Source organism: Theobroma umbraticum, unplaced genomic scaffold (assembly GCF_002168275.2).
Source record: "Theobroma umbraticum cultivar Fairchild unplaced genomic scaffold, ASM216827v3 scaffold_204.0, whole genome shotgun sequence".
In the NCBI taxonomy this organism is placed as follows: domain Eukaryota; kingdom Viridiplantae; phylum Streptophyta; class Magnoliopsida; order Malvales; family Malvaceae; genus Theobroma; species Theobroma umbraticum.
In genome coordinates this window covers 386,261-412,086 of record NW_018397267.1, presented here as the reverse complement: position 1 = coordinate 412,086, position 25,826 = coordinate 386,261, and the positions used below count along the sequence as shown (strand labels likewise).

The window sequence follows — 25,826 nt, the reverse complement described above, 5'->3', positions numbered from 1 at the left end:
ATAGTTTGTTACAATTTGATTATTTGATTTATTTTAAGATTGTTTTTGATTTAAAATTTAAATTGAGATATTATTCATTTAGTGACTTTACAATAGCATTCCCAATAAGTAAACTAGCAAAAGGATTACATACCAAATGAAACTGAAAACAGGGATTGCCAGTTTTCTTGTTTCTCCAAAACAGCAAAATATTTGTGTTAATTGGTTCCCTGAACCAAGGCAGACAACCAGTTTTGTAACCGCAAACCAGTCACTCAAGAAGCATGTTTCTCACTCTTGTCACTTCAACCATTTGCAAAAGCTTACCTTGATGAACCAAGGAATCATACACCATCAGCATCGGCTTGTCGAATTCTCTATCCTACTGTTGCTGCTCGTATATCTGCATATAAGCTTCGGACAGTGCAACCATCTGAGGAAGGGTTTCAGAAACATGCAGATCTTGCATCTCATACCTGTAAACATGAATTTTCAGATGCATCATCCAACTGTTTGTAGCATTACCAGTTACCACTCAGAAAAATGAAAAATTATTTTAGAAAATTACCATAGTTCTTCTGACTTCCGCTGTACAAAGACCCTGTAGAACCCCTCGTCAGGCTTACCATCATGAACAATATTAGCAATCAGATCATACTTGGTGCGCAACTTTTCATTCTCTTTGGTTGGTGCTGGCAGAGGAATGTAGTCCTTCAACTCCAGGTTTTTCACAGGAAAGTTCACTGCAAAGGAGAAACATTAAGTTAGCATAAAGTGACAAAACCAAACTAGGTCCCGTAAGATATAGTGATTAGATTCCAGAGATTGATCAAACGAATTCTATATATTTCCAAGAACATAAAACTCACCCAATGTTGGGTTCTTTTCTCTGAAGAAATTATTCCTAGTAAAGCGGCCCATGTGAAGTATCAAGTACTGTGGCAATCTGGTGACACGATATCTCATCCTTGCTGGAGGACGAACTGTAGTCGTTACAGTCTCACCATCAAACTTCTTCAGTATATTGAACAAAGGAACCTAAAACCAATCACAAACAATATTTATCCAATACAGTTGGTTGTTCATTTCATAAGAGCATTTTCTGTCATCTATCTGATCAGCAGAGCCAACCACTGAAATATTTAAACACTATTATCAATAACAAAGTTATTTGACTTTGTCTGCACAACCAACATTGACTTTGCATAAGCCTCTCCTTGCATTCTCTAACTCCCCTTCTGGTGCATGTGTCATCTAAATTATCAACTAGACTTACAATATTGGATGCCAGACCTGATAAATGAGTTTACATATTACTGGTCACAATGGCCAATGATGCCCACCAATCTGATGGATATGGGTTTAACTGTGTGGTTTTTGCATGTTTAAAACCATTATAAAGTGACTCAAGGTGCATATCATGCAAGAAAGGGAGTGGGGAGGAGGGTATAAGAGAACTTGAATAGGGGTAAAAAGGTGCAAAAAATAAACTAAAAATTTCAAATCTTATGAACACATTTGTTCACAATTCGAATCAAGCAAGGAACCACCCACATTGAAGCTAGCAAGCAATGTTCTCTTTAACACTTTCCCACAAATGTCCAGAAATGGAAGGAGAAAAAAAAAAACCCAAAAACACGTAAAATACCTGAGGTATTATATTTTTCTCCATCACATCTTTGAAAAGAGGTGGTTCTGGCAAATCCAATCCAAGCATCAAAAAGGGCATTCTGTAAGTTTCAGCACCAGCATTACGCTTCTCAATTACACCATCTGTAATTTTTGGAGCTCCATTTTGTTCCTCACCACTTTCTTTCTTCTCAGTGATAGCCTTGTTCTGTGTCTCTTTTACAACCTCCAATTCCCCCTATTATACCACAGTGTAAAATAAGCACAGAAAATGACTTTATCAAGATGCCGAAGCATAAAACGACGACTTATGGAGTGCAAGGTTTTAATTAGAACCTGAAAGCACTTATGGATGATGCTGCTACTTTTCTTTGAAGTTCTAAGATCTGCATGCAGCGTATTAAGAAGCCATGACATGAATTCAACTGGCTCAGACTGCACACCTATTCGAAACCGTTTTTTACTGGCTTTCATAACTGCCTGTAGAAACTCATGAGGGCTAACCTGTTGACACAAGAAATTTGGAAAGCCATGAATCCAGTGTGTTCCAGAACATAATCTTGCAATAATATAAGCATGCTCTAACCTGTCCTTTAAAGTTTCGAGCATGCCAAATCTTTCGTGTGAGTTCTCCAAATCGATGAACAAGTGGAGATTTACAGTGCTGGTAATTTTCAGGGATAAGGAAAAAGTTCCTTAAGGGAGTAACTCTCATTAAAGATTGAATTGTGACATTAACAAAATCAGTCTTTTGAATATTATTCAGCCCCACCTGAAGATTTGCACAAATAGTGAGATCATATTAACACAAAAGAATGAAAAAAATGCAAGTTCTTAACAATTATCATAAATATGTGTCTTTGACTTTGAGAACAAAGATGAGTACCATTCCCGGAAGGTAATCTGAACCATCAAGTGCTCTAGACCATTGCTTGTTCTTGTCAAGCTGTTCAACTTGTTCTCTGGTAAACCTGCAAATATGGAGCCCAAAAAATACTATAAAGTGCCTGAGAGTGAAGACCTCTCATTATCAACCACTAAAGAGTACTATAGATCAGAACTATTTCAACTTGTTAGCTTAAAGCTTGACAGAAAACATAAACTTTGTGCAAGCTAGAAAATCCACAGTACATTACAGAATGAATGGTAGATATCCAGAGAACGATATGAAGCAAATGAACATACGTATGCAAGTGCAAGGAAAAAGTAAGCTAAAGGGAGGATGAAGAATGAACAGAAATGGGGAGGAGCAAGTAAAAGCAATCAAGTGAGATGTGCGTAAACCTTGGATTTAGAACATGGCGTATATCATCCAATGATGGGTCATTAATTTCATAGCCATCAGGAAGACAATACACCTTCTCTGTTCGAAGATTGATGTAGACATGATGTCCTGCTTCTAGACTATGAGTATAAGCATGGGACTTCTTCCCTCTTCCTTGGTAATACTTCCCACAGACCAGGCATGCATACACATTCAAATTTGACAAAGAGACCGAACAAAACCTCTCAAAATCAAAATCCAGCACCTGTGAAACAGAAGTTAATAACCATTTGACAAATCTTAAAAGGAAAATAAATCCAAGGAATCTACAATTTACATATCCAATCAAGTTTCAACACTTAGATTAAAGTTATTTACCTGGCGATTAACAGTATCAAGGTAAGGGCAGTCTCTTCGTACTTCAACCTGGCGATTTTGCTTCCCCATAAATGATCCTTGCCCATACAGATCATCATTGTCATCTTCATCTTCTTCACTTTTAACTCCCTGAGCATTCCCTTCCGACCTTGCTTCACCATCTTGTTCTCCACCGACTACGCGACCCAATGCCCTCCTTTCATCATCTTCGTCATCATTATAAGGCACAAGTGGCTCTTCAGAAGGTGAAGATGGCCAACCTACAACTTTCTGCCGTTTCGAGTCCCCTCTCCTGTCTTCACTATTACCATCATCCCTCTTTGTTTTCATCATTTCCCCCTCCTTCACTCTCTCGGTTTCCAGCTGTTAAAACACAATAGCTTTCATCAATTAAATTAAATTCTCTAAAAATCTTCCATTTGCATTTATTCAACTAACATATATGAAAAGGCAAAAAAAAAAAAAATTGTTCCTTTTGGACTCTAAGCCGGAAAACTCATATTTCCAGCTCAAATAGCCAATCATCTAGGGTTCTTATCGAGTACCACAAAATATAATCGAAGCAGCAGAATAATGAAACCTCAAAGTTCAATTCTTCTCTCATTTGTTGCCTAATTCGTGCTTTGTTACTTATCCAATTTCAATCATCCAGCGAAGAAAATGTGTTAAAAGGAAGATACAAGGAGATTCCACAATGATTAACAAGGATTTCCGGCTAAATAACATCAGCAACGACGAAAAACACTACACATTAACACAAAAAATTACGAAAAAGAGCTCAACCGGCGAACCTGATAAGAAATGTTCTACTCAAGCCAGAAGCAAACGTCAATCATTTACTTAAAAGTGTCACCGGCCGTCGACACTTTGAGGACACGAGATTTAGTATTTCGGGTCCCTAAGGCGGCAACTAAGATCTGGCTTTGAGAGAGAAGCTTGATTATTCAATCCAATCCAATCAAACATGAATCTTAAGCCCAGTTTCATATCGGGCTTTAAGCTGTACTGATCCGTTCGTTAGAAACTTTGGGCTTTGAGTAAATTTAAAATTTTGGATTAGTGCATATGCATTTATTTATTTTTCAGTTTTATATCCGATACATTATCAGTGTATAAGATTTATATAATATTGGTGAACCAAATATTCTCCTTTCGTTTATAAATAAATTGAAAAATCAAAAACTCTCTAAATGCTTACAATTTTAATAATATTTACGTTGAAAGACTTTATCTTTTATTATTATATGTTTATAAATTTATATTTTTTTAAATAATATTTCAGTATCATATGCAAACATTAAATCATATATAAAATCAATTATAGAAATATATTGAAAGAAATGCTTCTGATTTCTTAAATAGGGTTTTTTGAATTAAGTGATTCGATTTAAATGTAAGATTCAAATTTAATCTGTTTCATGATTTCGGGATATTCTTTTTCGAGACTTAAATCCACTTTATTCCGAATTAAAAAAGTATAACAGAAAAAAAAAGGCCCAAGATTTTTGGCGCGAAATGAAGCCATTGGAAAAGAACAGAATCAAAGCCATTGGTTGAGAATTGAGACAAAGAGATGGAACAACATAAAGTTAAAGGGACATGCTTTGGCTTAACTTTAACTTTCACTTTGAAGGGAAAAACAACAAAGGATCCAATCATGGAACGAAGCCTTTACTAGCATCTTGTTTAAACTTTCTAACTTTTTTTTTTTTCTTTTCCCATTTGTTCACTACAAATTTGGTTACTGCCATGGCAGGGTATGAAGCTCAACAGGGCCAAAGCTTAAACTTTTTTATTTAATTGATTCCTACTGAATGAATGTCTAACTGCAAATGGGATTAAGAGAGTAAAGAAGAAGATTTAACTCTTTTCATTGTGTAGATGATCAGTCTCACCCAGGATAGATGGCAAATAAGAAGAAAGGAAAATGAATTTATGGTCACATCTAAAGGAGACTTGGGCACACAATGGAGTCGGAGCAGAGCAATGAGAGTGGAGATTTCGTGGTCTATGGTTGCCATTCTTTGCGGATGTCGAAGGTGTAGTTTATCTCCAAGTAGCTCTTGTTGTCATCATCGGCAAACTGCAAACCAGAAGGATAAACAGAAACGAAATCAGTAAGGGTTTACATGTGAAAAATCTCAGGATGGTGCAAAGGTTATCAGTGATTCCATGTCTAGAACTCATCAGATGACCCACAAGTTTGAATCTGTAAACCCCTGGCTCTTGAAACATGGATCCTGACAAACTCATTAATGGGATCCTATTATCAGTAAGGCATAGGAAGGGGATCATTAATTTAGCCTTGCTCTAGAACCTGAAACGATTGGTTTGGGGCCATTACTGAAGATGGTGACAGAATCAATACTGACTGATAGTGAAATTGGATTGAAAATATGCATTTTCCTATCTTTTTTTTTTTTTGGTTTTCAAAGAAAATGACCGCAGGGCCTGCAGAATTAAAAGAGACACCATCTAACAAAGTAATCATAACAAATTACGTCTTAAGCTTGTCCTGGTAAAGGCACAGCAGACCAGTGCAAAAGGGCTAAAGAAACACTAGAACAACTGTCGAATTTACCTTACTTCTAGCTGAGTAATTTCCTCTAGCGAACATTCCAGATGGAGTTGTTTCTTCAGGCATTTCATGAGTGTATGGTTCTGCTTGGGGACTGAAGGTTCCAAGCATCTCTTTAGTGCTATCCACTGTTACAAGAAGACATGGTGAAGAACATATCGAATGTAAACAATTCTTTTCAATATGAACAAGCGACACTGAGAGAGGAATTACCCTTGACACCAGTTTTCCAAACCGTATTAGTGTACTTGAGGCCGGATACAATGTTGTTGCTTACTTGGAATGTAAATTGCAGGCTGTATTTGCTACCTTCTTTTAAGGTAAACCATAAACCTTTAGGCTTTCCATCCTCTGGAATTGGAAGTACCATATCAGGCCTACCAGGTGATTTGATTGCAAGGCTCAGGATCTTAACATCTGGTTCCAGAGTTTCTATACCATCATAAACAACAGAAGAAAATGTCAGGATACAAAGAGCCCCAGTTCATTGAAACTTTTCTTTTTTCCCTTTATCAGATTTTTAAGGGGATTGCAGGTGGGGATGAAACAAGCAAGGACAACCATATTTGTCAATACATAATTCATCTTAAGATTAACTAGCAGCAATTTAGGACTCAAAGAACATTCACTGACAATACATCTGAAAGATCCAACATAATCAGCAGAAAACTGCATAACAAGACACTGAAATTGAATATTTTTTGCAAACAAATTGCAATCCTCAAGTTTCGAAGAACAGAAATGAAAGACAAGAGAAAGAAAACTCAAACCTCCAACGGACTCGAAATCCACAGTCCCAAGAAGTTGTTCCTTCCACCTCCTCAAGCTCTCATCATCCTGAATCCTCGGAAAACAGAGAAGATTACACACAAACGATATTTCAAAAGAAAAGAAAGGTAAGTAGACAACCAATGAAAGAAAAAGAACTGAAATGTTAAGAAAGAGACAAAACCTACCTTGTCCTTTTCCAGTTGTTCTTTAAGGGTGAACTGAGGGCCCAATTCAATCTTCCTATCTTCGTCATCATCTTCATCCTCAGTTGGACAAAGAGAACTCTCGCTTGCTTTCCTAGCGATTGCAGGGCGATGTTCTACAACGTCACCTTCGTTTGGAGGCGTCGTTGGTTCTGTTTTTGTCTCAGAAGCTTCACTATCATCTCTCCCGTCCTTGTCAAACCCCATGCTTTTGGAACTTGAATCCTCACCAACCGCCAAAGACATCAACACCCCATCAACAAAAGAGAGAGCTAATGCAAGACAGAGAGGCTAAACTCACTCACCAAACAGAAGGAAAATATAATAACTAACAAGAGTTGCCCAAAACGCAAAAGAACAGAAAAGAGAAGCCAAAAAGGCCCACTGGGAAGAATCTCAGAAGAAAACAACAAAAAGATGAGGGAACCCCAATAAAGAAAAATAATAGTAGTATTGCTAAAAGATTATATCGGGTCAAAGAATCCCAGAAAGGTTAACAGAAACCAAATATCAAGAAAACCCACCAAAGGAATAGGATAACCCTTCAAACAAGAAAAGAGAGCGAGAGGATAGCAAGAAAGAGAGAGATGGGTTTGTTAAGGAAAGTTCAAACACTTGAGGAAACGGTCATGTGGTAATCCGAGATTATGTATCATGAAACAAAAAATAAAAGAGAGAGGTGGCGGGATCGTGAAGGTCACTCCTGCACTAGCTTCCACGAAGACCACGATTCGAGGAGGCGCTTTTCATTTTAGTTTTCTTATTTAACAGACACACTTGCACACAAGAAACAGATAGAGAGAGAGAGAGAGAGATGGAGACAGCCTAGCTAGCCTAGGATTGGGTGGATGATAGATGCCTTTTGACCTCCTCCCCTGGATACAATGATTGGAATGAAAGGAAAAGGAAATTGAGTGTTCATATATATAGCTAGCCTATGAACCCTTTGCTGTTTTACCTAGGCCATAAGCACCCAGTTTCAGACTTTTTGTTCTTGTAACTCTGAATCAACTTTCTCAGTCTTCCACTGGTCGTTCTGAATTTCATGTACTTTCAACCCTTGAGATAAGTTCGTCAAAAGTCTTTCTATGACATTAAAGTTTTAGAATTCCAGTTCATGTCTGACATGTATTAGTATAGAGACGAGTTTTGCATTAAGGCTAATTCACACACTTAAAAGAGACAATTCCCACAGCTTAAGAGTCTCGATTTCTAGTTGTTAAAGGTGAGGAATGCTGGTATAACCATGGAAATTTATGATTCGGATAGTAATCAACTGTGATTGCATTTAATAATTGATGGACTGATGGGACGAATTCATTTTGGGGAAATTTAAGCCTGTGAAAAGGACCCACAATAATAATTAGGAAAGGCCTGATTCATGGCGGAAATGCTCCTCCATGATGTAATAATTTAATGCATTCTGACTCATAATGCAAATATATCATCAACCAGAATCAATTATGCATGCTTCCAGAACGACCCAATTCATAATGCATAACAAATAGAATATACTTTATGCATGTTTCTTCGATTCTTCTCATTTCTCACCCTTTCCTTTCCTTTTCTGTTTGTGCAATGTATTTTCCTTTTAAATGACCTCATGCATTCAACACCTGCACTGGCAAGGAGGAATCCAAGTTTCAACCGATGAATTCAATGATACAATCTTCAAATCTGCAAGCTTCAACAAATGCCTGTTTGAATTTCATTGGATTCTTCGGCCGAGATGGAGGTGGTTGTGCAATCGTAATAGATATTTTTGAAGAACACAACTAACTTGCTTAAATGTGGTACTGGCATATTTATCCAATGCAACAAGAGATTTTTGAGCTGAACAACTGACTGTCTGACTATATGTTTCCCTCAGCTGAAATTCTGGCTGGTGGAGAAATTAATAACGGTGGTCTACCAGTAGTCCATGTCAAAGTTAAGCATGGTAACCAGGGCATAACAGCAATAGCCTCAATAATCACGCAGTTCTACCTAGGTCTAACAATAAAACATGGGAAATTACAGCTTGAATGATAGCAAAATAACCACCATACCACTCCATCCCGCATTAAGTTCTAAAAGCAACCAAGGGCCCCAGGCTAGAATTTTCATAATAGTGCTGGAATCTAAAACAACTCAGATTCAGAGTTTTGATTTAAGCACACTTACAGATGTTCAGATGCAATGGAGAAAGGAATTAACAGTCAGCAATTCAGTTAGTCAAATAGTAACCCTGCAGAAAGTATGAACTAATTTAATTTTCATACCATGAATCTTGTGAAGACAACCCTCAAGTGTCTATGGCAGGGGGCAAAAATTAAGGGGAGAATTCCAAACTCATTTCAATGTTTACAAACAGACAACATGTTTCTGATTCATTAGCTGTTCAAAATGCTGATGAAAGTTACACTCATTTCCAAAATTCTGTCACTGCAGAGTATAAATATCAGAAACACAGTGAATTCGGTAAAGCGAAGAGACGCATAGATTCTTAATAACCTTTCAACTTCCATCTCATTGATTAACTTTCAAGAAATGAAAAGGTGTTTCTGGATACTGCAATTCAAATGCAATAATCATTGCCACACAAGCCATGTGCAGATCCATGAATTGATGTCCAAACCTGTAAGAAAATTTCAATTGCTTCCCCATTTTTTCAAAACATTCTCTTTAGCAGAAACATAACCATACGTTTCCTTGTTTGACATATTATAAGAATCAGGAGGACCATCTGCATATCTCTTTCTCAGGATTCTTGATGTTACATAAGTTAAACCATTTCTTGTTCCTCGCAAAGCATAAAGCAGTGGATTGAAGATGACAGCCAGCATCAGTTCGCCCTTTGCAATTATAAGATACTGCAAATGCAACAAAGAACAATGTTACATGCCCACCAAAAGCTGAATGGAGTGGCAGGGATAGGTAAAAGTAAACATCATACCATGACAATAATACCCAAAACAGCTAGACTTGTTTGTTGAGCTTCTTGCCAAAAATGGTCATCATTGGACCAACCAAACCTTCCACCCCATCCAAACCAACCTCCACCGCCAGCATCATCCCCACCACCTGCTTCCTCTCTTCTTTTAATTTCTTTGTTCCACTTCTCAAATTCACTCTTCTTTCCCCCAAGTGCACTTTCTAATGCTTTCCTAGCTTGTTCCTGCAGCCAAACACAAGGCAAAGATAAGCCTAATCAGGAAAATGCACATTAAACATGAAAAACAATCATACTTCTATCCAGCAATTACATACACTACCAAACAACAAATAGACTAAATGTACAAATTCATTGACTACTACTAGTTGATAATCGTCACAATCAGGCATTGTGATTATTCATTCTCCTAGTCAAGCTCTCAGCTATCAGCTACAAAATGATAGACACCCAAGTTCCAACCTACCTAACCAAAATCATGAACTAATTTAAAATAAAAACAGGATAAAGGTTGGTAAATGTGCAGAATTCCGGTAGTTTACCTCTCTGCGATTATCCGAGAAAAGGCAAGAAAATCTGCCGTTGCATCTGAGATTCTGCAGCAGGGAGGTCCAGTTTCGGGCAACGTTTTGACTGCGGCCCGCGTTGAGAGAGCGGAAGCCAGGTGATTCGGATCGGGTCGAATACGATGAGCCGAGAGGGTTTAGGTTTAGAACTTGCGCCATGGTTTTCGTATCTCCCGCCGATTACGAAACACCCCCGCCCTTCTATATCCGTCTCTTTTCAATGCCAAAAGCCCAAGCCCAAGCCCAACTGTACTGATCTTGGATTTTCTTCCTTCTTTTCTCCTTATTTGAAAATTGGACGGATGGCTTACACTCCCACCACTTAAAAATAAATAAATAATTAGTAATATTTGATTTGTGAAATTTTTTTACAGGAAAATTAGATAGAAAACATTTATACTATTACTAGCCAAAAATCTATTCTTAGTTATCCAAATAAAAGGATCTTATACTTATTTTTTTATTCCTTATTAGTATAAAAGAGTAAAAGGCAATGGAGAATGGAGGAAAGCGTTTGGTGGCACCCCATGGATTTCAAATTTTTTATTAGTATACAATTATATACATATATATATATTTGTGATAATTAATTTATTTTATTTATAAATGTTTACCACCAAACGTCTACTCGTGCTGCAATGATTTCATCTCCCACTTAAAATATATATTTTTTTAATGAAAGGATTACGTGGTCGAATCAGTTGGGGTGTAAGAGGACTATAGGATAAGAATATTGCACAATATATTCCACATATATTTAGATATTTTGTCATAACAAATATAATACTCTTTCCGCCTGAGTCTCTTTTGTTTATTTTATTTTCCAAAATAAATGTTTGTTTCGATATTTAATATTTTAATATTAGAAATTTGTTTTTATAATTTGTTAATTTTTTCATATTAAAAAGTATTAAGCATCTATATAATAAAAAAATTTAATATAAAACACCTCAAAAATTAAAAAAAATTGTCTTGATTTTCGTAAAAATTAAAGAGATTCCTTCTTAATTTATTTTTCTCTTTTAATTTACATGAAAATTGTCAAATTTGTAATAAAAATATTAAATATCTAAAAAAAATTTGTTTTAAAACCTCTCAAAATGAAATGATTCAGCAAATATGAGGTTAACTTAATGATGATGAAAATGTGGGCATTCCTTGTCACTCCCCACCTTTTGATTGCAACTACATATATATTTATTTATATATACTTATTCCTATCCTGTGTTTGCTTTTATCGTTGTCAAAGTAGGGCTGTTCCCCTATTGAAAATTTACCCCCCCAATTGGAATAAGTATATTCCCATCCTGGGATAATTCTTGGTCGGCAGGGGAACCGGTTCCAGAACAGGAATCAGAACCGTGTTTGGCTGCTTTCTTCTTCTCTCTTCCCTCCCCACCTACCCGCACTTGCATTCCCATACTTTTTCTTCTTTTTGGTTGAATCATTCTTCTCTTGTTTGCATGCTGTAGCCTTTTTCATGCCATTGCATTCGGGAGAAACATCTTTCCATGAATAGAAATATTTACAAATAGTTATGTCACTTAATTATCATATTAAAAAAAATTAAAATTTTATGAAGTTGATTTTATGAAATTTATTACGAACAATTGACATGACTTAATAAAATTTTAATTCATAATAAATGAGTAAAAATTGATTTACATAATTTAATTTGATGATAGTAACCTTTATTTTTTTTAATAATTTAATAAAATTAAATTTAATTCATTAACTCAAAGAAAAAAATCTCGAAAAAGTCACCAACCCTTGTTGAAATCCATCAATATGGGTTACCCATCTTATTTACGCAAAAAATTTAACTCTACACCTAATATTAAGACAAATGCAAATGTAAATCTTTTGTTTTTTAATATTTTTTATTATTAAAAATCAAGTTATTTAATGACTCAGAATCTACAATTAACGAATGAGCTATGTATTATTAACAATGATTATGAATTTATTAAAATTAATAAATAAATAATATCAATGAAGGGATTAATGATTTATTTTTAAGCCTGAATTTTGATTTTATTATTATTACTTTTCGTCGAGAAAAATGTGAATGGTACTGGAAGCAGGATTGGATGGGAAAGTAAGGGCGTCGCCAATTTAATGGATAAAGGATAAACAGAAGAATTCTCAGCCCTTGGATCAGCCGATTTTTGTCTTCCTAGCTCCCCAACAACATTCTACAGTTGTTGACCCAACCCCACTACACTAACTCTTATCGGACGGTACAGGTCAAAAGACAGGAAATAGGAGGAACTCCTCATCTACTTTATTGACCAATATGCCCCGTAACTTCTTTTCCGATGTAACCCACCTGAGAAAGCAAAAGGTCTGGATTGGACTTCAGGGTAATATGGTAATTTGGCTGGACAATCCCAGTTCTGTTCTGTCCTAAAGAACAAGACAGTTCCATCTGAGTTCAACTTTATTTTTTTAAAAGGATTTTTCATCTTTATCCTTTTGTCCTAACTTTTTTCCTTTAATTTAAAAAATCAGATACCACCTGCAACATCAGGAGAAGTTACAGGTTTGCCCTTGATTCACCTTGGCGTTAACCGTTTGAATCAGGAATAAACAAAGGTCAGCCTAGTCATTCCATGGTATTTTAAAGCGAGGGAAAGAGGAAAAGAAAGGGAGCAATTTGCGGAAGTACATTTCTACCCCAACCACCTTCACCTCGAGCGGATACAATCAGGGCACAAGCGTCTTTTCAAAATGAATTTAAACAAAGGTGAAGCAATAGGGACGTTTTCGTCATTTAATGAATATAAAGAGAGAGCCGTAGAGAGAGAAAGAGAGAGAAGGGAAGAGAGAGAGAGAGAGACAGAGCGCAGAGAGAGAGAGAGAGAGAGAGAGAAAGAGAGAAACGTTTCTTTGTGTGTCCGTTTTTTCAGTTAGTATTATATGAAGGAGGAAGCATGGTGTCTGACCAAGAAATAGCAAGAGGGGTGGAGACTCTGCTCCGGCAGTCGGACCCGAACGCCACCACCACGTTAAACGGTGTCGTTCAGCAGCTGGAAGCGAAGCTAGGGCTCGACCTCTCCCATAAAGCTGGCTTCATCAGGGACCAGATCAACCTCCTTCGCCCTCCCCAACCCCAGGCTCAACCCCCTCCGAAGGACCATTTTACCCTCCAACATCATCCACAATTCCATTCGCATCAACACCAACAATTTCCTCTCCATTTTGCCCTCCAACATCACTCACAATTCCCTTCCCACGACCTCAACTTCGGCCAGCACGCTCCGCCGCCTCAACCGCAGCCGCAGGCTCCGCTTACGGCTCTACCACCGCCGCAGGTTCAGTCCCAACTGCAGCAGCAACAGCAACAGCAACAGCTGCCGCTGCAGCCGCAGCCGGCTGTCACGAAAGCCGAAGTCTTCCCCCAAAATGCAGCTCCCGTTGCCACCTCAGAAGTGCCTAAAGAAAGGTTTGCCATCTTTTTTTCTTCGTCCTATTTTTGCTGCAAGTTCTTGGTTTAGACCTTTTTCCTTTTTGGATTTGGGGGTGGGGGGGTGTTGTGCAAGAAATGAGGTTCATTTTTAGGGTTTTGTAAATATGATTTTGAGGGTTAGACCATTTATCCTCTTGTTGCAAAGGGTTAGGCCTTCTTCTACACGTTTTGTGCAATTGAAGTTGGGGTTTTCCTGCCTAAGTGTTTGGAGATGTGAAGGTAGGGTTTTTAGTGTAACTTTTTTTCCTCTTACGAACTGAGGGCTGCTTTTTCCTCGTTTTGACAAAATTTACGATTTCTGGTTTGGTTGAAGCTGTAAATGGCATGGATTGATACCTAGTTCACTAATAAATTTGTTCTCAAATTAAAAAAAAATCCTATCATTAATATTTTATTTTGGAATTTCTTTCTTGTGAGAAGGTTCATAATTATGTAGCTGCTTTGAAGTTGTATTTTTTTGGCTACGGAAAATTTTTGGTATGGGCAGTTTATAATGATAATAAGTTGTTCAACTCTGACATCCTTTGAGAAAAGTTTTAATTTCTGCTCTTCATTGTGAATAAAACTATGACAGTCATGGATATGTTCCAAGTTTTCACCAATTCTATTACTAGTTCACAGTGCTGAGTGAGTGCATGTTAGGAAACGAAGCTTCAAAATAATTTAATTGCTGGCTTTTTTCCTCTTAATTTTTTAGCAGAGAGTCATCATTTTTGAATTTAAATTCTTTTGGATTTAGCTAAGCTGAGCTAATTTGAATATCAGGTCAGTTGTTAGCTATGTTCTTTGCCGCTGATAAGTTAGTGTATTAGTGTGCAGTACCTATGCAGACATATATTGCTTTTATTGGATTTATAGTCAGCTTTACTAATATTCTATGCATCATGATGAGAATTTGACTATAGGTTTCAAATGTTTTATCATGTTGTAGAACGGGGATTATAAGCTTCATTCGATGACCTAAGTATTTGTCTGTTTATAATGTTATTGCAGTGCTCCAGTTGGAGCCAAAAGAAGAGGTGGGCCAGGGGGACTGAACAAAGTTTGTAGTGTTTCACCAGCACTTCAAGCCATAGTTGGTGAGCCAGCTTTACCAAGGACTGAGGTTGGTTTCCCCAGATTAACCTAGATTGCAGTAATTTTTTTTAGTCAGCAGCGTTCTAAAGTAAGTTTTCGTTTCTGGGTATTGCTATTCTAAACTATATGCTCTGTTTGATTTAGATTGTCAAGCAGCTGTGGGCATATATAAGGAAGAATAGCCTCCAAGATCCAAGTAACAAGAGAAAAATAATTTGTGATGAGGCCTTGCGCTTGGTGTTTGAGACAGACTGCACTGACATGTTCAAGATGAACAAACTGCTAGCAAAACATATTACCCCACTTGAGCCTTCAAGTACTTTATAATACAATATGTGCAATATATGTTTGTTCTGTGATGACTTGGATTTGATGCTTTCTTCATTTCAATTGGTTAATAATCTTGCTAATCCTTGCAGAGGAGTCAAGTCAAACTAAACGAGTGAAAGTAGATGTTGAGTCCACAACTGAAAGTGTTGAACCAGGTCCGAACCCTGTAATAATATCTGAAGCGCTTGCCAAGTTTTTGGGTGCTGGAGGAAGGGAGATGCTAGCAACGGAGGCTGAAAGAAGGGTTTGGGAGTACATAAAGGTTAATCGTTTGGAGGTGGGTGGCTGGTCCAAAAGTTTGTGCAACTGTTTCCATTAAACTTTAGGTTTACTTTAGTAGCTTAAATACTTTGTCTTTGCTCTCCGGTTTTTGTACTATTATTGTGATTGACATGTTTTCTTCTTATGTTTCGACCACCCTCTTTCCCACTGATAGAGGTTGTTTAGCTCAGATTTAGGAGTTTCTTCTGTTTTTCAGAATTATTTGTGGTTTTATTATATTAGCTTGTTTTATTTTATTGTGGCTATACTGGTAGACCATGAATAATTCAAATGTAGTGGAACAAATAGATGGTATTAATCTTCTAGGAGCTTTTGATTGTTTCAGGATCCATTAAATTCAATGGTGGTACTGTGTGATGCTAAGCTTCGTGAGCTTCTTGGATGTGAAAGCATATCTGTGATGGGGATACGTGACACACTACTACGTCATCATTTATTTAAGCACTCCTGAGATCTTGTAGTGTTGACTGGTCAGTATAAATGCTTCAATTAAGTTTCTTTTTATATGTGCACATGCTTGCATGAATGCATCTAAATTGACCCCAAGATCTTAGGATTCTTTCTTCTCCACCTTACTACTTGTCCTTATCATTTGCTTGTCTTTTGTTATGACGTCTGGTTTCACTTTCCTGGTTTCATTTTATTGCATGATGCTGCCTTGTTATTATTTTTGTTATCTTGATTAGATGAACCCAGTTATCGGGTAGGCAAAGTTTGTTGGTTACCATTTGAGTGACTAAGAGTCAGTCATGAGGTCTTTAGTTAATTTGACATTTCTCATTTGTGAGTTTCTGTTGATTTGTCTGATGCTCTGATGTTCTGATTTAAATATGGGATTTGTGAGTTTGTTTGTTTCTGGAACTCCTTTTATTAAATTGTTTTTATGCAAGCCCTTATGCCATCTCTCTCTCATTTCTATTTATCTGTCCTTATATGTTAATTTGGACTTTCACATCAGTCAGTAGGTTCTTATGTAAGGTCTTCTCTATGCTTTTAATAAGAATGGCTCTATCTTGTTTCTTGCAGGGGCATGGGACCTTGGTCATATGGTTGTCTCTCATGGTAGAACAGATAGTGAAGACCTTTCTCTTTTCTACTTGTTCTTTTATGTTTTTTGTGCATTGACTTCTTTAGATGAGAAGCTTTACACTAGTTGCTTGTTTATGGTCCGAATGAAAATGTAGAATGGGCCCAATGGCAAGGATATTTTGTAGTTATGCCATTTGCCCGGATCTAGGTGTACTTGTTTATTTTGTTGTAGACCGGTCTTTCCAATGCTAACCTCAAACTGAACTGAAGGAAGTCGTAATGGAAATATAAGTTGTTTTAACTTCTCAAGTTTATGCATCTCAGTTACATGGTTTGGAATGTTGGAGAGAGTTTATAATGCAATTCAATTACAAAATTCTTGCCCATAAAAGCACGTTAGAGAACAATTGAATGATAGCCAAAGAAGAATAAGAAGCATCATCGGGACCTCTGTATTGGGGATCTAATACAGCTTTGAGAAAAGCAGAATAGCAGATATAAACAATAGACCTAGTAACGCACAGAGGGCTTTCTTTTTCCAGGCTTTGGATGATACGCCAAAGCTTATCTTGTCCACCATGGTCGTCAGATATCCGATTGTTTTCTGCAGAAAAATGATTGGTCGATTCTAAGTGTCAAAAATGTCTACTCAGCTAACATTTAACATCCTGAAAATATGGAAGAAAACTTGAGAGATCACTTACTAGCCTTAAAGGCTCCACATGAAGGAGTGGTTCCATGAACATTTCCACATTCCTGAAATATTTGCCCAGATGTTAGCATTACGAAAGGACCAAGAGAAAATGTGAAAGGTGAACGTTTAGCACTAGTCGAGTGCGTATTTGGCCTTAGCTTGTGGTGATGCTTTACCTTATCACCACTCTTCCATGGTAGATTTGGCAAGTGTAGAAGCTGAAACCCTTTCCCAAAGGCATATGAGCTTTATTCCACTCTGCAGATAAGGCAGATGAGAAAATTTTTTGACTCAAAAACTCTGCTAGGAATCTTCCGTTAAGACCATATTTGATTGGAATGTTGGTAGGAAGGGCAAACCTAATCTCCAATGGATACCAACAACCATCCCATCATGTAATGTTGGTTGCACCACAAACTCGATGTGATCTCCCAAAAACTTGATCAAAGATGCAAAAAATTCAAGCACTTGCTGCCAACAGGAAATACTACCTATGGTAAGGTTTCGATGGTATGTTTAACATGTATAAAAGCTTCCAGGAAATCAAGTCTTGAACTACCTACGATTGCTTTAAAGAAAGTTTAAGCTGCATGCATGTACGTACCTCTTTTCCTTGTAAAGGTTGGAAAGATGAGAAGAAATTGCAGATGCATTGGCATTCATCGTCAATGATATCAGATAGCTCGCGTACGTTTTGGTTCTTGATCGCCGAGTAAAGCTTGAGAACTGTTTCCAGGGCTCCCGAATCTTCCTCTGCTCCTGAATCTGAACTCTTTGTCTTGGCATCTAGTGGCACTACAGACAGGCCTCTCCTCCGTGTAGGATAAGTCGCCGGAATCAGGGATCGCTTTACATGTCGGGACTGAAACTTGCCAGAAACAAAAGTTATTACGCGAAGATTCTGATGAAGGGAAGGTTGATGGTGAATTCTTTCTTGGGAAATGAGTAGAACTGGGTTTGAAGTTGCTGCCTGGTGGTTGTATACAGGAGTAGGAAGAGAGACTGAACCCATCTTGGAGGTTTGATCGATGACTACAAGATCGAAGCTCAAGCAGGAAAAGAAGGTTTTATTATAGGAAAATGGCTGACATAAGGAAAGCAAGCTCTGCCTAAGAAAAGAATGAAACAACAGCATTTGCAAGTTAAGGATCTTCTTTGCAAGTTGCTGAACTCATGCAACAGGCTGAACAACTTTAACTACACATGTATTCCTGTAAATTTCATTAAAGAGGATAGTTTGGGTAAAGAGATCAAATGTGTCGGGGCGAATTGTATATTTTCTAAAAGTTTGGGCACAATTGTAAATATATTATTCTTTGCCGGTAAAATAGAATAACTAAAAATTTAGCGGGACGAATCAAAACGAAAGGAACATACAAGCGATACGACAGTCGTGAAACTAGGGAGAAAACAGAAGCCCAAAAGTGTTGTTTTCCTTTGGAGGAGCAAAGATCAGAGTAGAATCCAGCGATGGCGGAAGATCTGGTGCTAGACACGGCGATCAGAGATTGGGTGCTGATTCCTCTATCAGTGGTGATGGTCCTCATCGGCATCCTCCGCTACTTTGTCTCCAAGCTCATGCGCTCCTCGCAAGTTCCCGATCCTAAGATCGTCAAAGAAGGGCACGTCTCCTACAACTCTATTTTCTTTTTAAATTTGATGAATAGAAATTAGGTCTCTGATTCACTGATTTTCGATTTTCTACTTTGCAGGCAAGTAATTGTTAGGGCTCGGAATTTGCGAGCTGGCGCTAATTTCATCCCTCCCAAGTCGTTTCGCTCTCGTAGGGTTTATTTCAACAACGAGGTTTGCCTTTCCTTCTTTGTTTAAATTTTTTATTTGTAAAATTGAAAATTATCGGTATTCAAATTTGTAGATTTTGATTATGGGAGAGCTTCTTATGCTAATTGAGTTTGTTGTTCGAGCTTAATCTTTGCATTTTATTCAAGTTGTGATCAAGCTTCCCTAAATTTAGTTCTTTTGCTGTAATCAAATTGGAATTAGTCAAGATGCTGTGGTTGTAGCTAACGTTACTGAGTTAAGAATTAGAAAAAGGAGAAATTTAAGGTAAGTTTTGTTGTACTGTGGTAGGAAAATGGATTGCTGTTTGTTCCCAAGGGCCAGGCTCAAAATGCGCAGGCACAAATGTTCTCTGACCCTAACATGGCTATGGACATGATGAAGAAAAACCTCTCAATGATTATACCTCAGGTATTTTTTATGGTGCATGGACACCGTTAGTGTTCTTATGCTTCAGTGTGATTGCTCATGTTAGAGAAACTGACTGTTTTGGATAAACTTATGGTTGCTGTCAGACTCTCACTTTTGCATGGGTCAACTTTTTCTTCTCTGGATTTGTTGCAGGTCTGGTTCTTTAACTCTATTTTAGTTCCAAGATTTCTTAGTTTTTCCTTTTTAATGCTACATTTGAAACTTTGAACTTGCAAGTTCATTTACAAAAGTTACCTTCTCCTGTTACTAATCAGATTGGCTTTGTTGGTGATGGACACATTCTTTTGTTGTGTGGGACCCAAATTCTAACTTAATTGATCATGTTGGTGTTATTAGGATTATTGGTAATGTGATTTCCTGTTCTATTTTGCTGTCTTCCTCTCTTGCAGCCAAAATACCCTTCCCATTGACCCAGAGGTTCAGAACAATGTTGCAGAATGGTATTGACCTTAGCACAGTTGATGTGAGCTATGTTAGTAGCCGCTCATGGTACTGGTCTAATTTTGTATATAATAAGCTTTCATATTTGATTTTATTAATGTCTTTTTTCTTCTCTGACCTCTTTTATTTTTGAGGGACTTTCTTGGCTTATTACTGCCAACTATTGACAAATTCTTTTATTTCCAGGTATTTCCTCAATTTGTTTGGTTTGAGGGGTTTATTTAGTTTGATTCTAGGAGAGGAAAATGGTTAGTATTGGATCATGAACTTCCTGTTATGTTTTTTATTATATTGCAATCCGCAAAGTTAATTGCTTCTTTCAAAATAACAACACTGCAAGGCTTATATACAGTTCCGCTGGTTCTTTGATTTATCATGTATTTGCTGTCCTTAATCATGTGAAATTATGATTTTTTTTTTGCAGCAACGGATGATACGCAGCGTATGATGCAGATGAGTGGATTTGGCTTTGATCCAACAAAGGTATTGATTCAATCTGTTCTCAGTTTACTGTTTCATGCTTAAGAAGTTTCAGGCGTCTAATTTAATTTCACATCAGCCTGTTCTTTATCTCTTTAATGGTGATTATTTTCCCTAAGTAGCATAAGTAGGAAGCAGTTAAGGTTAATTTATTTCATTTGAGAGACTTATATTATTAACAAATTTGTCTTATGCTAATTTGAAGTTCTTTTTGCAATTATCTAAGTAGATTCCTTAGGGTTCTCTCAGTAGATAAGCATTGGGATAACACCCTAAAGGGTATTGAGTAGGCAATGTAGTACTTATAGGCTGCAGCCCTAGAGACCGAGTGCTCTGCTTTCCAGAGATTCCTTGTGCTTAGAACTTAATTGGTCGATTGTTTGATTACGATTGAGGTTGGGGTGGCATTACTAGCTTGTCAATTAAAAATTGCCGGGGGGGGGGGGGGGGGGGGGGGAGATTTTGGAATGGGCATTCCATTCCCCAAGGATGGACCCAACACTGCCACCATCAGTACCACGCCCACACATTTTTGTTCTTCTAATGTGGCTGCTGTCTGGGCTGCCAGAGTCAAATAGGTTTTCCTTGATTTGTATGTGGGGACTCTTAATCATTTCTAAGTTTAATTCCTTGATTAAAAATTTATGTTTGCCTTTTCCTTTTTGAGGCATTATTATGAGTAACCGACTTTTGAGGCAAGGGCTTAGTTTTTCTCCAAACTTTAGAAACCTCCCATGCTTTTGGGGTTTGACATTTACGTGCTGAGAATCCTTGGGATTGGAATTTCAGCTGATGCTTTTCCTCACTTTCACCTGGGGGTGTCCCCCTCCCCTTTTGCTTTGCTATTGGATTAAATTAATCACAAAAATGATAAGAATTGAATGCACCTTTTAGTTCAATGAAGATCAACAAACATCACTGTAAGACATGTCTTTTTATTTGCTTGATATATGGTTTACATGTTCAAAATACCTTGTAAAGAAATTACAAGATTAGGCTCATTCGAGGGTTTACGATTTTCATTTCTTAACCTCGCATGCCACCTAACCCTTTGGATTTCCCTTCTTATCAGAGCCTGGGTGCAGAGAAAGACGGTCTTGACATAGTCCAACATGAGTGGGCACTCCCTAAATTTGAGCATCGGGCTGAAGCAGTGTTGAAAAAACTCATCAGGTGAACATCAGGAGCATATAAACAGCTGTCAAAAGGGATCGTCCGCAGGTGCTTCAACTGAAGTTTCCAACCCATGTTAGTTGAGTCCTGCCTTGACAAACTTGCTGAACTCTAAAAGATGACAAACCTGTAGAACCATGTTTAGCGTTTTAGCTTACGTTCCAACTCTCCGAGAATCAAGTAGAAAATTTGCACCTTCCTAATTTTTATGGCTTATTATTGATGTCGAATCTTTCTTTATCGAACCTAGCGAAGGATGACTTAGTTTTCAACTCAGTTGTTTCGAAGAGGGACCATTGATTGGATCATTATTTCCCTACAGTCCGGGGTCTTATAATGCATTTTGGCGCCTGTGATTTTTGATTATTTTCTCGATTTTTTGGGAAAATTATAACTGATGATCATCATATTGTCTGAGACTCTGAAACATTATTGCCTTCGGCTTGACTTTTACCGGTGGCCCGAAACCTCGGATACTTTCATACCTCGATGGCCCATGTCCTGTCGAGAGGCTCACTTCAATGACGGCAGAGGCCTTTCAAGTGGACCAACTTGATTGCAAGATTTGAGCAAAAAGCCGGAAAAATGGAAAAGGTGGGGTTTGCCAGAAAAGAGAAGGAATCACAAAGGGGCAGGTAATCTGTCAAAAAGGCAAAGTTGGCCATAATCCCTTTTCCCCTGGGCCATTACACAGCCGGCAAATCTGGTTTTGAAACTTTGCTTAATTCAAAAAAGGCAAAGGGCTAAGCAAGCAGCCTGTAACTTTGGGCACCAATGACGGCCACAGGGGGGTTCGGCTGCGTGTTGTTGTTCAAAGGGACACCGTTTTTGAATCATAACAAGAATCTCGAAGAAAACTATAAAACAAAGCCCTTGGGCTTCACCCATGGACCCCATGAAAACAATGGAATATCATCATCAAATACCCTGTTTCAAAGATCAACAGATCAGTAAATGAATCGGTAACATGTAAAACCAAACACTAGGGGTCTAGGACCCGAGGTTGTCCCAGCATGGAACAGCACATGGTACCCTGTTCCAATCTGTACACCAGCCCAAACACTTTGGTGGGTCCTTTTGATTTTCAGGGGGGCCCATCCTCCTCACCGTCATAACGCATTACCATCGTCTTCCCTCACTTTTTACAGGGTAAATTTGCACTATTTGTACCATAATGGTAAAAGATTTTTGCAAAACCAATCCTGTCTTCCCACAAAACTAGCTGGACAAGAACAGTGATTCCTCGCACGAATCTGGATGCATCACCGTCATTATCATCTTCATTTACGTCCAAAATTTAAGTTAATATGGAGATCCACAATGAATTATAGTACTCTTGTAGTACTATAATTCAAAGAAATGAGGTGGGGTGGGGGGGCAGTGGGTGGTGGCTTTATACGAGGACGTAGATCGGAGGGATGACAGTGATCCTGCGTGGCAAATCAGACGGCCCAAGAAGTGGGCCCGTGGTCACGAGAGTCCGACCTGGAAAGCATCAATCATGGGGCCTACTTACCAAGTGCGGGTGGCGGTTGTCAAAAGGGGAGGGGGGTGAATCATGGGTTGGAATAGCAGGCCACGGCAGCAATATTTTCAATGGAAGAGTGGGGTCACTTTCGTTCTTACGGGCAATGATCGCAGTTTGGCGTGGGTTGGGTCCCCCTGGCTTTTAGCTCGCACCGTCCTATAACTCTCTGGTTTCTTGTTTTTGGCTCACGTCCACACCACCATCAATCAGCATCATTTATCAGAAATGTGGAAGGTGAAAATAAAGTAAAAAAACAAAAAACCTTAAAATTAGCTAAAAACTGTTTGACCCCAACAGTGAAACCGGTCCTGTTTTTTACACCCACAATTATACCAATACAATCTTATAGATTTGATCGAAACCCAATTCCATTATTGTGTATAGCAATAAGGGTGGCAATTCAATCTCTTCTTTTTTGGTCCACCAAATATTAGTATCAATTTTCTTTGTCTACTTAATCATTTAGTTTACGAATCAGACTACAATTCATTTGTTTGTTGTACAATGGTCGGTTTGTGCTTACGAAGCTATGACTATTGAACATAAAATAAGGCAATAAATATCTTCCAATTGGCTTTTGATGCACTCAAGATGTTAAATCGAATTTATGAAAGTTCAATTTTTTTAATATATATTCTCTTCATTTTTAAATATTTGTTTTACGGGAGAAAAAACTAGAAAAAAGAATACGTAAATGTGTAAATAATAATTAATTTATGAAGGGGTATTTGTCTTTTAAGTTTGCAAAAGCTTTTATATGTATTTGTATAATAATAGGTATATATTATGGCATTTTAAGTAAAGCTAAATGCTCTCAAGACCCCAAGAAACTAAAGCAAAAGAAATGGCAATGCCTCATAAGAGAACATGAAAGCATGATATAGTCACACAGAGAGACCCACTCAAAAGAAAGATATGATGCTGATACAAAGAAATGGCCTCCACCATTTTGCCATTTGCCAAGTCATTGTTTTTATGTATATAATTCTATCTTAAATTATACCCAATAGTCTTATCTAATTTATTACTTTATCAAAGAAACAAAAGAAGGGCAGAAACATTTACAACTAGACAATGGCTATGTCCTGTGTGCCAGTGACATGAGACGCCAGATTGCCCAAGATTCTTTCAAATGCTCCCATCACCCTATTCATCTCTCTCTCTCTTTCCTCCAATTCTTTAATGGAAAAGCCAGGCATTCTCGTCTCTATATATAGCTCTCACATTCATCATCTTTTCACTACTACTCTTTGCTCATTGATCTCTAGCTATTCATTTCTTCTTTCCAATATATTCTGTGTTTCGAAGTTTCCCCTTGCAATATTTCTTTTTGCTTCCCAAATGGCCAGTGTTGAGGTAATCAAGCTAAACATTTTTGGGTTTATATTGATCTTTCTTTTCTGTTTTTTGATCCCGTTTGCATGGATAATCTTATGATAGATCATTAAATGGTGCAATGTGCGATTAAGGTTGTTGTTTTGGTTATATAGAATCCTATCTGATCTCGCTTGAACCAGATGGATCAACCCTTCAGCCCTGATGGGGTTGATCGTATCTGGTTGTTCTAGAGCATGCTCAACGGTATAGAGTCCATCTTGGGCTTTTTGCCGAAGCTTTGAGCAGATTTTCAGATTTCGTTATTGTAGTTTTGTGATGTTAATCAATCTAGCCGAAGTTCTTTCATAAGGTTGCAAGCACAACTTGTGATGCCTGCCTGATGGCGATCATCATTCTTCTCTTGTAGTTGATTATCAGTGATCTCATTTTCGTCCTTCGACAACTTTATCACTGATCATACTTGTGCTACAAGGTGATAGCGCCTTGAGCATGCTGACCGGGCAGGAGCCTATGTATCTTTCACTAGCTAGCTTCTGAATCCTTTTCCCTAATGTTCTGTAACGAAACAAAACTAAATGCTGATCAACTTAGGTAGATAATATTGATTTCAATGATCGACTCAAAATTTTCATTCCGGACTAAAATGGTTTGTTTGGGCCTTCCAGGTTCAGCCAGCTGCAGCACCATTGCCAGAGAAGGAGACAGCAGAGGTGAGCAAGGTTGAGGAGACACCCAAAGAGGAGGCAGCAGCTGCAGTACCTGTGGCTGAGTCAGTAAGCGCCGAAGCAGCAGCTGCGGAAACAACATCCGATGCCCCTGCTGCAGAGGAAACCGAAGCTCCCAACGCTGAAGCTCCGGTGGCTGAAGCTGATACCAAAGAAGTTGTAGAAGAAGCCAAGGTTGAGGAATTAGAGAAGCCAGCCGCAGAGGAGAGAAAGGAAGAGACCACGGAGGTGAAGACAGAAGCAGTTGCGGAGGAGGCCAAGGTGGAGGAGACCCCAGAGCCCACCGCGCAAGCACCTGCAGTAGAGGAGGAGAAACCAGCTAAGGAAGAGAAGGCAGCTGAAAAGGAAGAGGAAGCCAGCACCGAAGTTCCTGTTGGGAAGGCTGAGGAATAGAGCTACTGTACGGAGAGAAGGTGGCATAGTTTTAAGGCTGAGGGGCTTCTTTATTAGGTTTGCATGTTTACTAGAGCTATGGAGGATGTGGATGAGGAGTTTATTTCTTTCTTTCCTTTGGGGTTTGATATAAAAAACTTGGGGCCATAGCAGGTGGATCGATCTATGGGTTTTACATTTGGGAGGAAGTTGCCTTGAAGGGTATGGAATATGTCTTTGTTTGGGTTGCAAGAAAAGAGTCAAGATGAGTCTGGTATTGGGTGTGATGAGATGTGATCTCTATATTTGCATAATAAAAATATTATATTTATATTTTCGTTTGACCCCATATGAGT

The 25,826-nt window shown here is 38.1% G+C and overlaps 7 protein-coding genes across 10 annotated transcripts; 3 read left to right on the top strand and 4 right to left on the bottom strand.

Annotated features, from left to right (window-relative positions):
* Positions 1 to 80: 80 nt before the first annotated feature.
* On the bottom strand, positions 81 to 4,196 carry LOC110424285 (uncharacterized). Of its 2 annotated transcripts, none has more exons than XM_021438835.2 (10): positions 4,042 to 4,196; positions 3,251 to 3,613; positions 2,893 to 3,137; positions 2,495 to 2,579; positions 2,195 to 2,380; positions 1,945 to 2,112; positions 1,628 to 1,846; positions 849 to 1,017; positions 548 to 722; positions 81 to 455 (listed from the first exon to the last, which is right to left on the bottom strand). In XM_021438835.2, the coding sequence occupies exons 2-10, from the start codon at positions 3,581 to 3,583 to the stop codon at positions 362 to 364; spliced, it is 1,674 nt and encodes a 557-aa protein (XP_021294510.1). In that variant the 5' UTR covers positions 3,584 to 3,613; positions 4,042 to 4,196; the 3' UTR covers positions 81 to 361. The 2 variants fall into 2 exon arrangements, with proteins under 2 accessions (XP_021294510.1, XP_021294509.1); XM_021438834.2 differs by lacking the exon at positions 4,042 to 4,196 and adding an exon at positions 3,831 to 3,939.
* Positions 4,197 to 5,097: 901 nt separating this feature from the next.
* Positions 5,098 to 7,804, bottom strand: LOC110424090 (Immunoglobulin E-set superfamily protein). Of its 2 annotated transcripts, none has more exons than XM_021438589.2 (5): positions 6,785 to 7,804; positions 6,599 to 6,665; positions 6,042 to 6,260; positions 5,837 to 5,956; positions 5,098 to 5,333 (listed from the first exon to the last, which is right to left on the bottom strand). In XM_021438589.2, the coding sequence occupies exons 1-5, from the start codon at positions 7,046 to 7,048 to the stop codon at positions 5,323 to 5,325; spliced, it is 681 nt and encodes a 226-aa protein (XP_021294264.1). In that variant the 5' UTR covers positions 7,049 to 7,804; the 3' UTR covers positions 5,098 to 5,322. The 2 variants fall into 2 exon arrangements, with proteins under 2 accessions (XP_021294264.1, XP_021294263.1); XM_021438588.2 differs by having other exon boundaries at positions 5,832 to 5,956; positions 6,785 to 7,801.
* Positions 7,805 to 8,995: 1,191 nt separating this feature from the next.
* Positions 8,996 to 10,482, bottom strand: LOC110424517 (sulfate adenylyltransferase subunit). The gene is made up of 3 exons (XM_021439104.2): positions 10,277 to 10,482; positions 9,738 to 9,959; positions 8,996 to 9,654 (listed from the first exon to the last, which is right to left on the bottom strand). The coding sequence occupies exons 1-3, from the start codon at positions 10,457 to 10,459 to the stop codon at positions 9,433 to 9,435; spliced, it is 627 nt and encodes a 208-aa protein (XP_021294779.1). The 5' UTR covers positions 10,460 to 10,482; the 3' UTR covers positions 8,996 to 9,432.
* Positions 10,483 to 13,101: 2,619 nt separating this feature from the next.
* Positions 13,102 to 16,796, top strand: LOC110423967 (SWIB complex BAF60b domain-containing protein). Its single transcript, XM_021438410.2, has 6 exons — positions 13,102 to 13,745; positions 14,763 to 14,874; positions 14,991 to 15,162; positions 15,266 to 15,453; positions 15,784 to 15,928; positions 16,485 to 16,796. Exons 1-5 carry the CDS (start codon positions 13,234 to 13,236, stop codon positions 15,907 to 15,909), a joined length of 1,110 nt encoding a protein of 369 aa, XP_021294085.1. The 5' UTR covers positions 13,102 to 13,233; the 3' UTR covers positions 15,910 to 15,928; positions 16,485 to 16,796.
* A 132-nt stretch (positions 16,797 to 16,928) lies between these two features.
* LOC110423969 (uncharacterized) lies at positions 16,929 to 18,388 on the bottom strand. Of its 2 annotated transcripts, none has more exons than XM_021438411.2 (5): positions 17,786 to 18,388; positions 17,541 to 17,652; positions 17,358 to 17,439; positions 17,192 to 17,243; positions 16,929 to 17,115 (listed from the first exon to the last, which is right to left on the bottom strand). In XM_021438411.2, the coding sequence occupies exons 1-5, from the start codon at positions 18,314 to 18,316 to the stop codon at positions 16,951 to 16,953; spliced, it is 942 nt and encodes a 313-aa protein (XP_021294086.1). In that variant the 5' UTR covers positions 18,317 to 18,388; the 3' UTR covers positions 16,929 to 16,950. The 2 variants fall into 2 exon arrangements, with proteins under 2 accessions (XP_021294086.1, XP_021294087.1); XM_021438412.2 differs by having other exon boundaries at positions 16,929 to 17,091.
* A 146-nt stretch (positions 18,389 to 18,534) lies between these two features.
* LOC110423970 (ER membrane protein complex subunit-like protein (Protein of unknown function DUF106, transmembrane)) lies at positions 18,535 to 21,873 on the top strand. The gene is made up of 8 exons (XM_021438413.2): positions 18,535 to 18,803; positions 18,894 to 18,987; positions 19,273 to 19,392; positions 19,497 to 19,545; positions 19,803 to 19,902; positions 20,041 to 20,102; positions 20,279 to 20,337; positions 21,407 to 21,873. The coding sequence occupies exons 1-8, from the start codon at positions 18,652 to 18,654 to the stop codon at positions 21,509 to 21,511; spliced, it is 741 nt and encodes a 246-aa protein (XP_021294088.1). The 5' UTR covers positions 18,535 to 18,651; the 3' UTR covers positions 21,512 to 21,873.
* Positions 21,874 to 24,147: 2,274 nt separating this feature from the next.
* Positions 24,148 to 25,814, top strand: LOC110424196 (uncharacterized). Its single transcript, XM_021438724.1, has 2 exons — positions 24,148 to 24,391; positions 25,039 to 25,814. The coding sequence occupies exons 1-2, from the start codon at positions 24,218 to 24,220 to the stop codon at positions 25,489 to 25,491; spliced, it is 627 nt and encodes a 208-aa protein (XP_021294399.1). The 5' UTR covers positions 24,148 to 24,217; the 3' UTR covers positions 25,492 to 25,814.
* Positions 25,815 to 25,826: the final 12 nt, after the last annotated feature.

Coding starts and splice junctions, on each gene's coding strand:
- LOC110423969 (XM_021438411.2), bottom strand. CDS start 18,316: ATGCTGTTGTTTCATTCTTTTCTTAGGCAGAGCTTGCTTTCCTTATGT. Junction 17,653..17,785: donor AACCTTTACAAGGAAAAGAG/GTACGTACATGC, acceptor TCCTGTTGGCAG/CAAGTGCTTGAATTTTTTGC. Junction 17,244..17,357: donor CATGGAAGAGTGGTGATAAG/GTAAAGCATCAC, acceptor CAAATATTTCAG/GAATGTGGAAATGTTCATGG.
- LOC110424517 (XM_021439104.2), bottom strand. CDS start 10,459: ATGGCGCAAGTTCTAAACCTAAACCCTCTCGGCTCATCGTATTCGACC. Junction 9,960..10,276: donor TCTCGGATAATCGCAGAGAG/GTAAACTACCGG, acceptor GTTTGGCTGCAG/GAACAAGCTAGGAAAGCATT. Junction 9,655..9,737: donor TTTTGGGTATTATTGTCATG/GTATGATGTTTA, acceptor TTGCATTTGCAG/TATCTTATAATTGCAAAGGG.
- LOC110424196 (XM_021438724.1), top strand. CDS start 24,218: ATGGAAAAGCCAGGCATTCTCGTCTCTATATATAGCTCTCACATTCAT. Junction 24,392..25,038: donor CCCAAATGGCCAGTGTTGAG/GTAATCAAGCTA, acceptor TGGGCCTTCCAG/GTTCAGCCAGCTGCAGCACC.
- LOC110424285 (XM_021438834.2), bottom strand. CDS start 3,854: ATGAGAGAAGAATTGAACTTTGAG. Junction 3,138..3,250: donor TTGATACTGTTAATCGCCAG/GTAAATAACTTT, acceptor TCTGTTTCACAG/GTGCTGGATTTTGATTTTGA. Junction 2,113..2,194: donor CTCGAAACTTTAAAGGACAG/GTTAGAGCATGC, acceptor TTGTGTCAACAG/GTTAGCCCTCATGAGTTTCT.
- LOC110424090 (XM_021438588.2), bottom strand. CDS start 7,048: ATGTCTTTGGCGGTTGGTGAGGATTCAAGTTCCAAAAGCATGGGGTTT. Junction 6,261..6,598: donor GGATTTCGAGTCCGTTGGAG/GTTTGAGTTTTC, acceptor ATGATGGTATAG/AAACTCTGGAACCAGATGTT. Junction 5,957..6,041: donor TTGGAAAACTGGTGTCAAGG/GTAATTCCTCTC, acceptor TTCTTGTAACAG/TGGATAGCACTAAAGAGATG.
- LOC110423970 (XM_021438413.2), top strand. CDS start 18,652: ATGGCGGAAGATCTGGTGCTAGACACGGCGATCAGAGATTGGGTGCTG. Junction 18,988..19,272: donor GGGTTTATTTCAACAACGAG/GTTTGCCTTTCC, acceptor GTACTGTGGTAG/GAAAATGGATTGCTGTTTGT. Junction 19,546..19,802: donor CTTCTCTGGATTTGTTGCAG/GTCTGGTTCTTT, acceptor CCTCTCTTGCAG/CCAAAATACCCTTCCCATTG.
- LOC110423967 (XM_021438410.2), top strand. CDS start 13,234: ATGGTGTCTGACCAAGAAATAGCAAGAGGGGTGGAGACTCTGCTCCGG. Junction 13,746..14,762: donor TCAGAAGTGCCTAAAGAAAG/GTTTGCCATCTT, acceptor ATGTTATTGCAG/TGCTCCAGTTGGAGCCAAAA. Junction 15,454..15,783: donor TAAAGGTTAATCGTTTGGAG/GTGGGTGGCTGG, acceptor TGATTGTTTCAG/GATCCATTAAATTCAATGGT.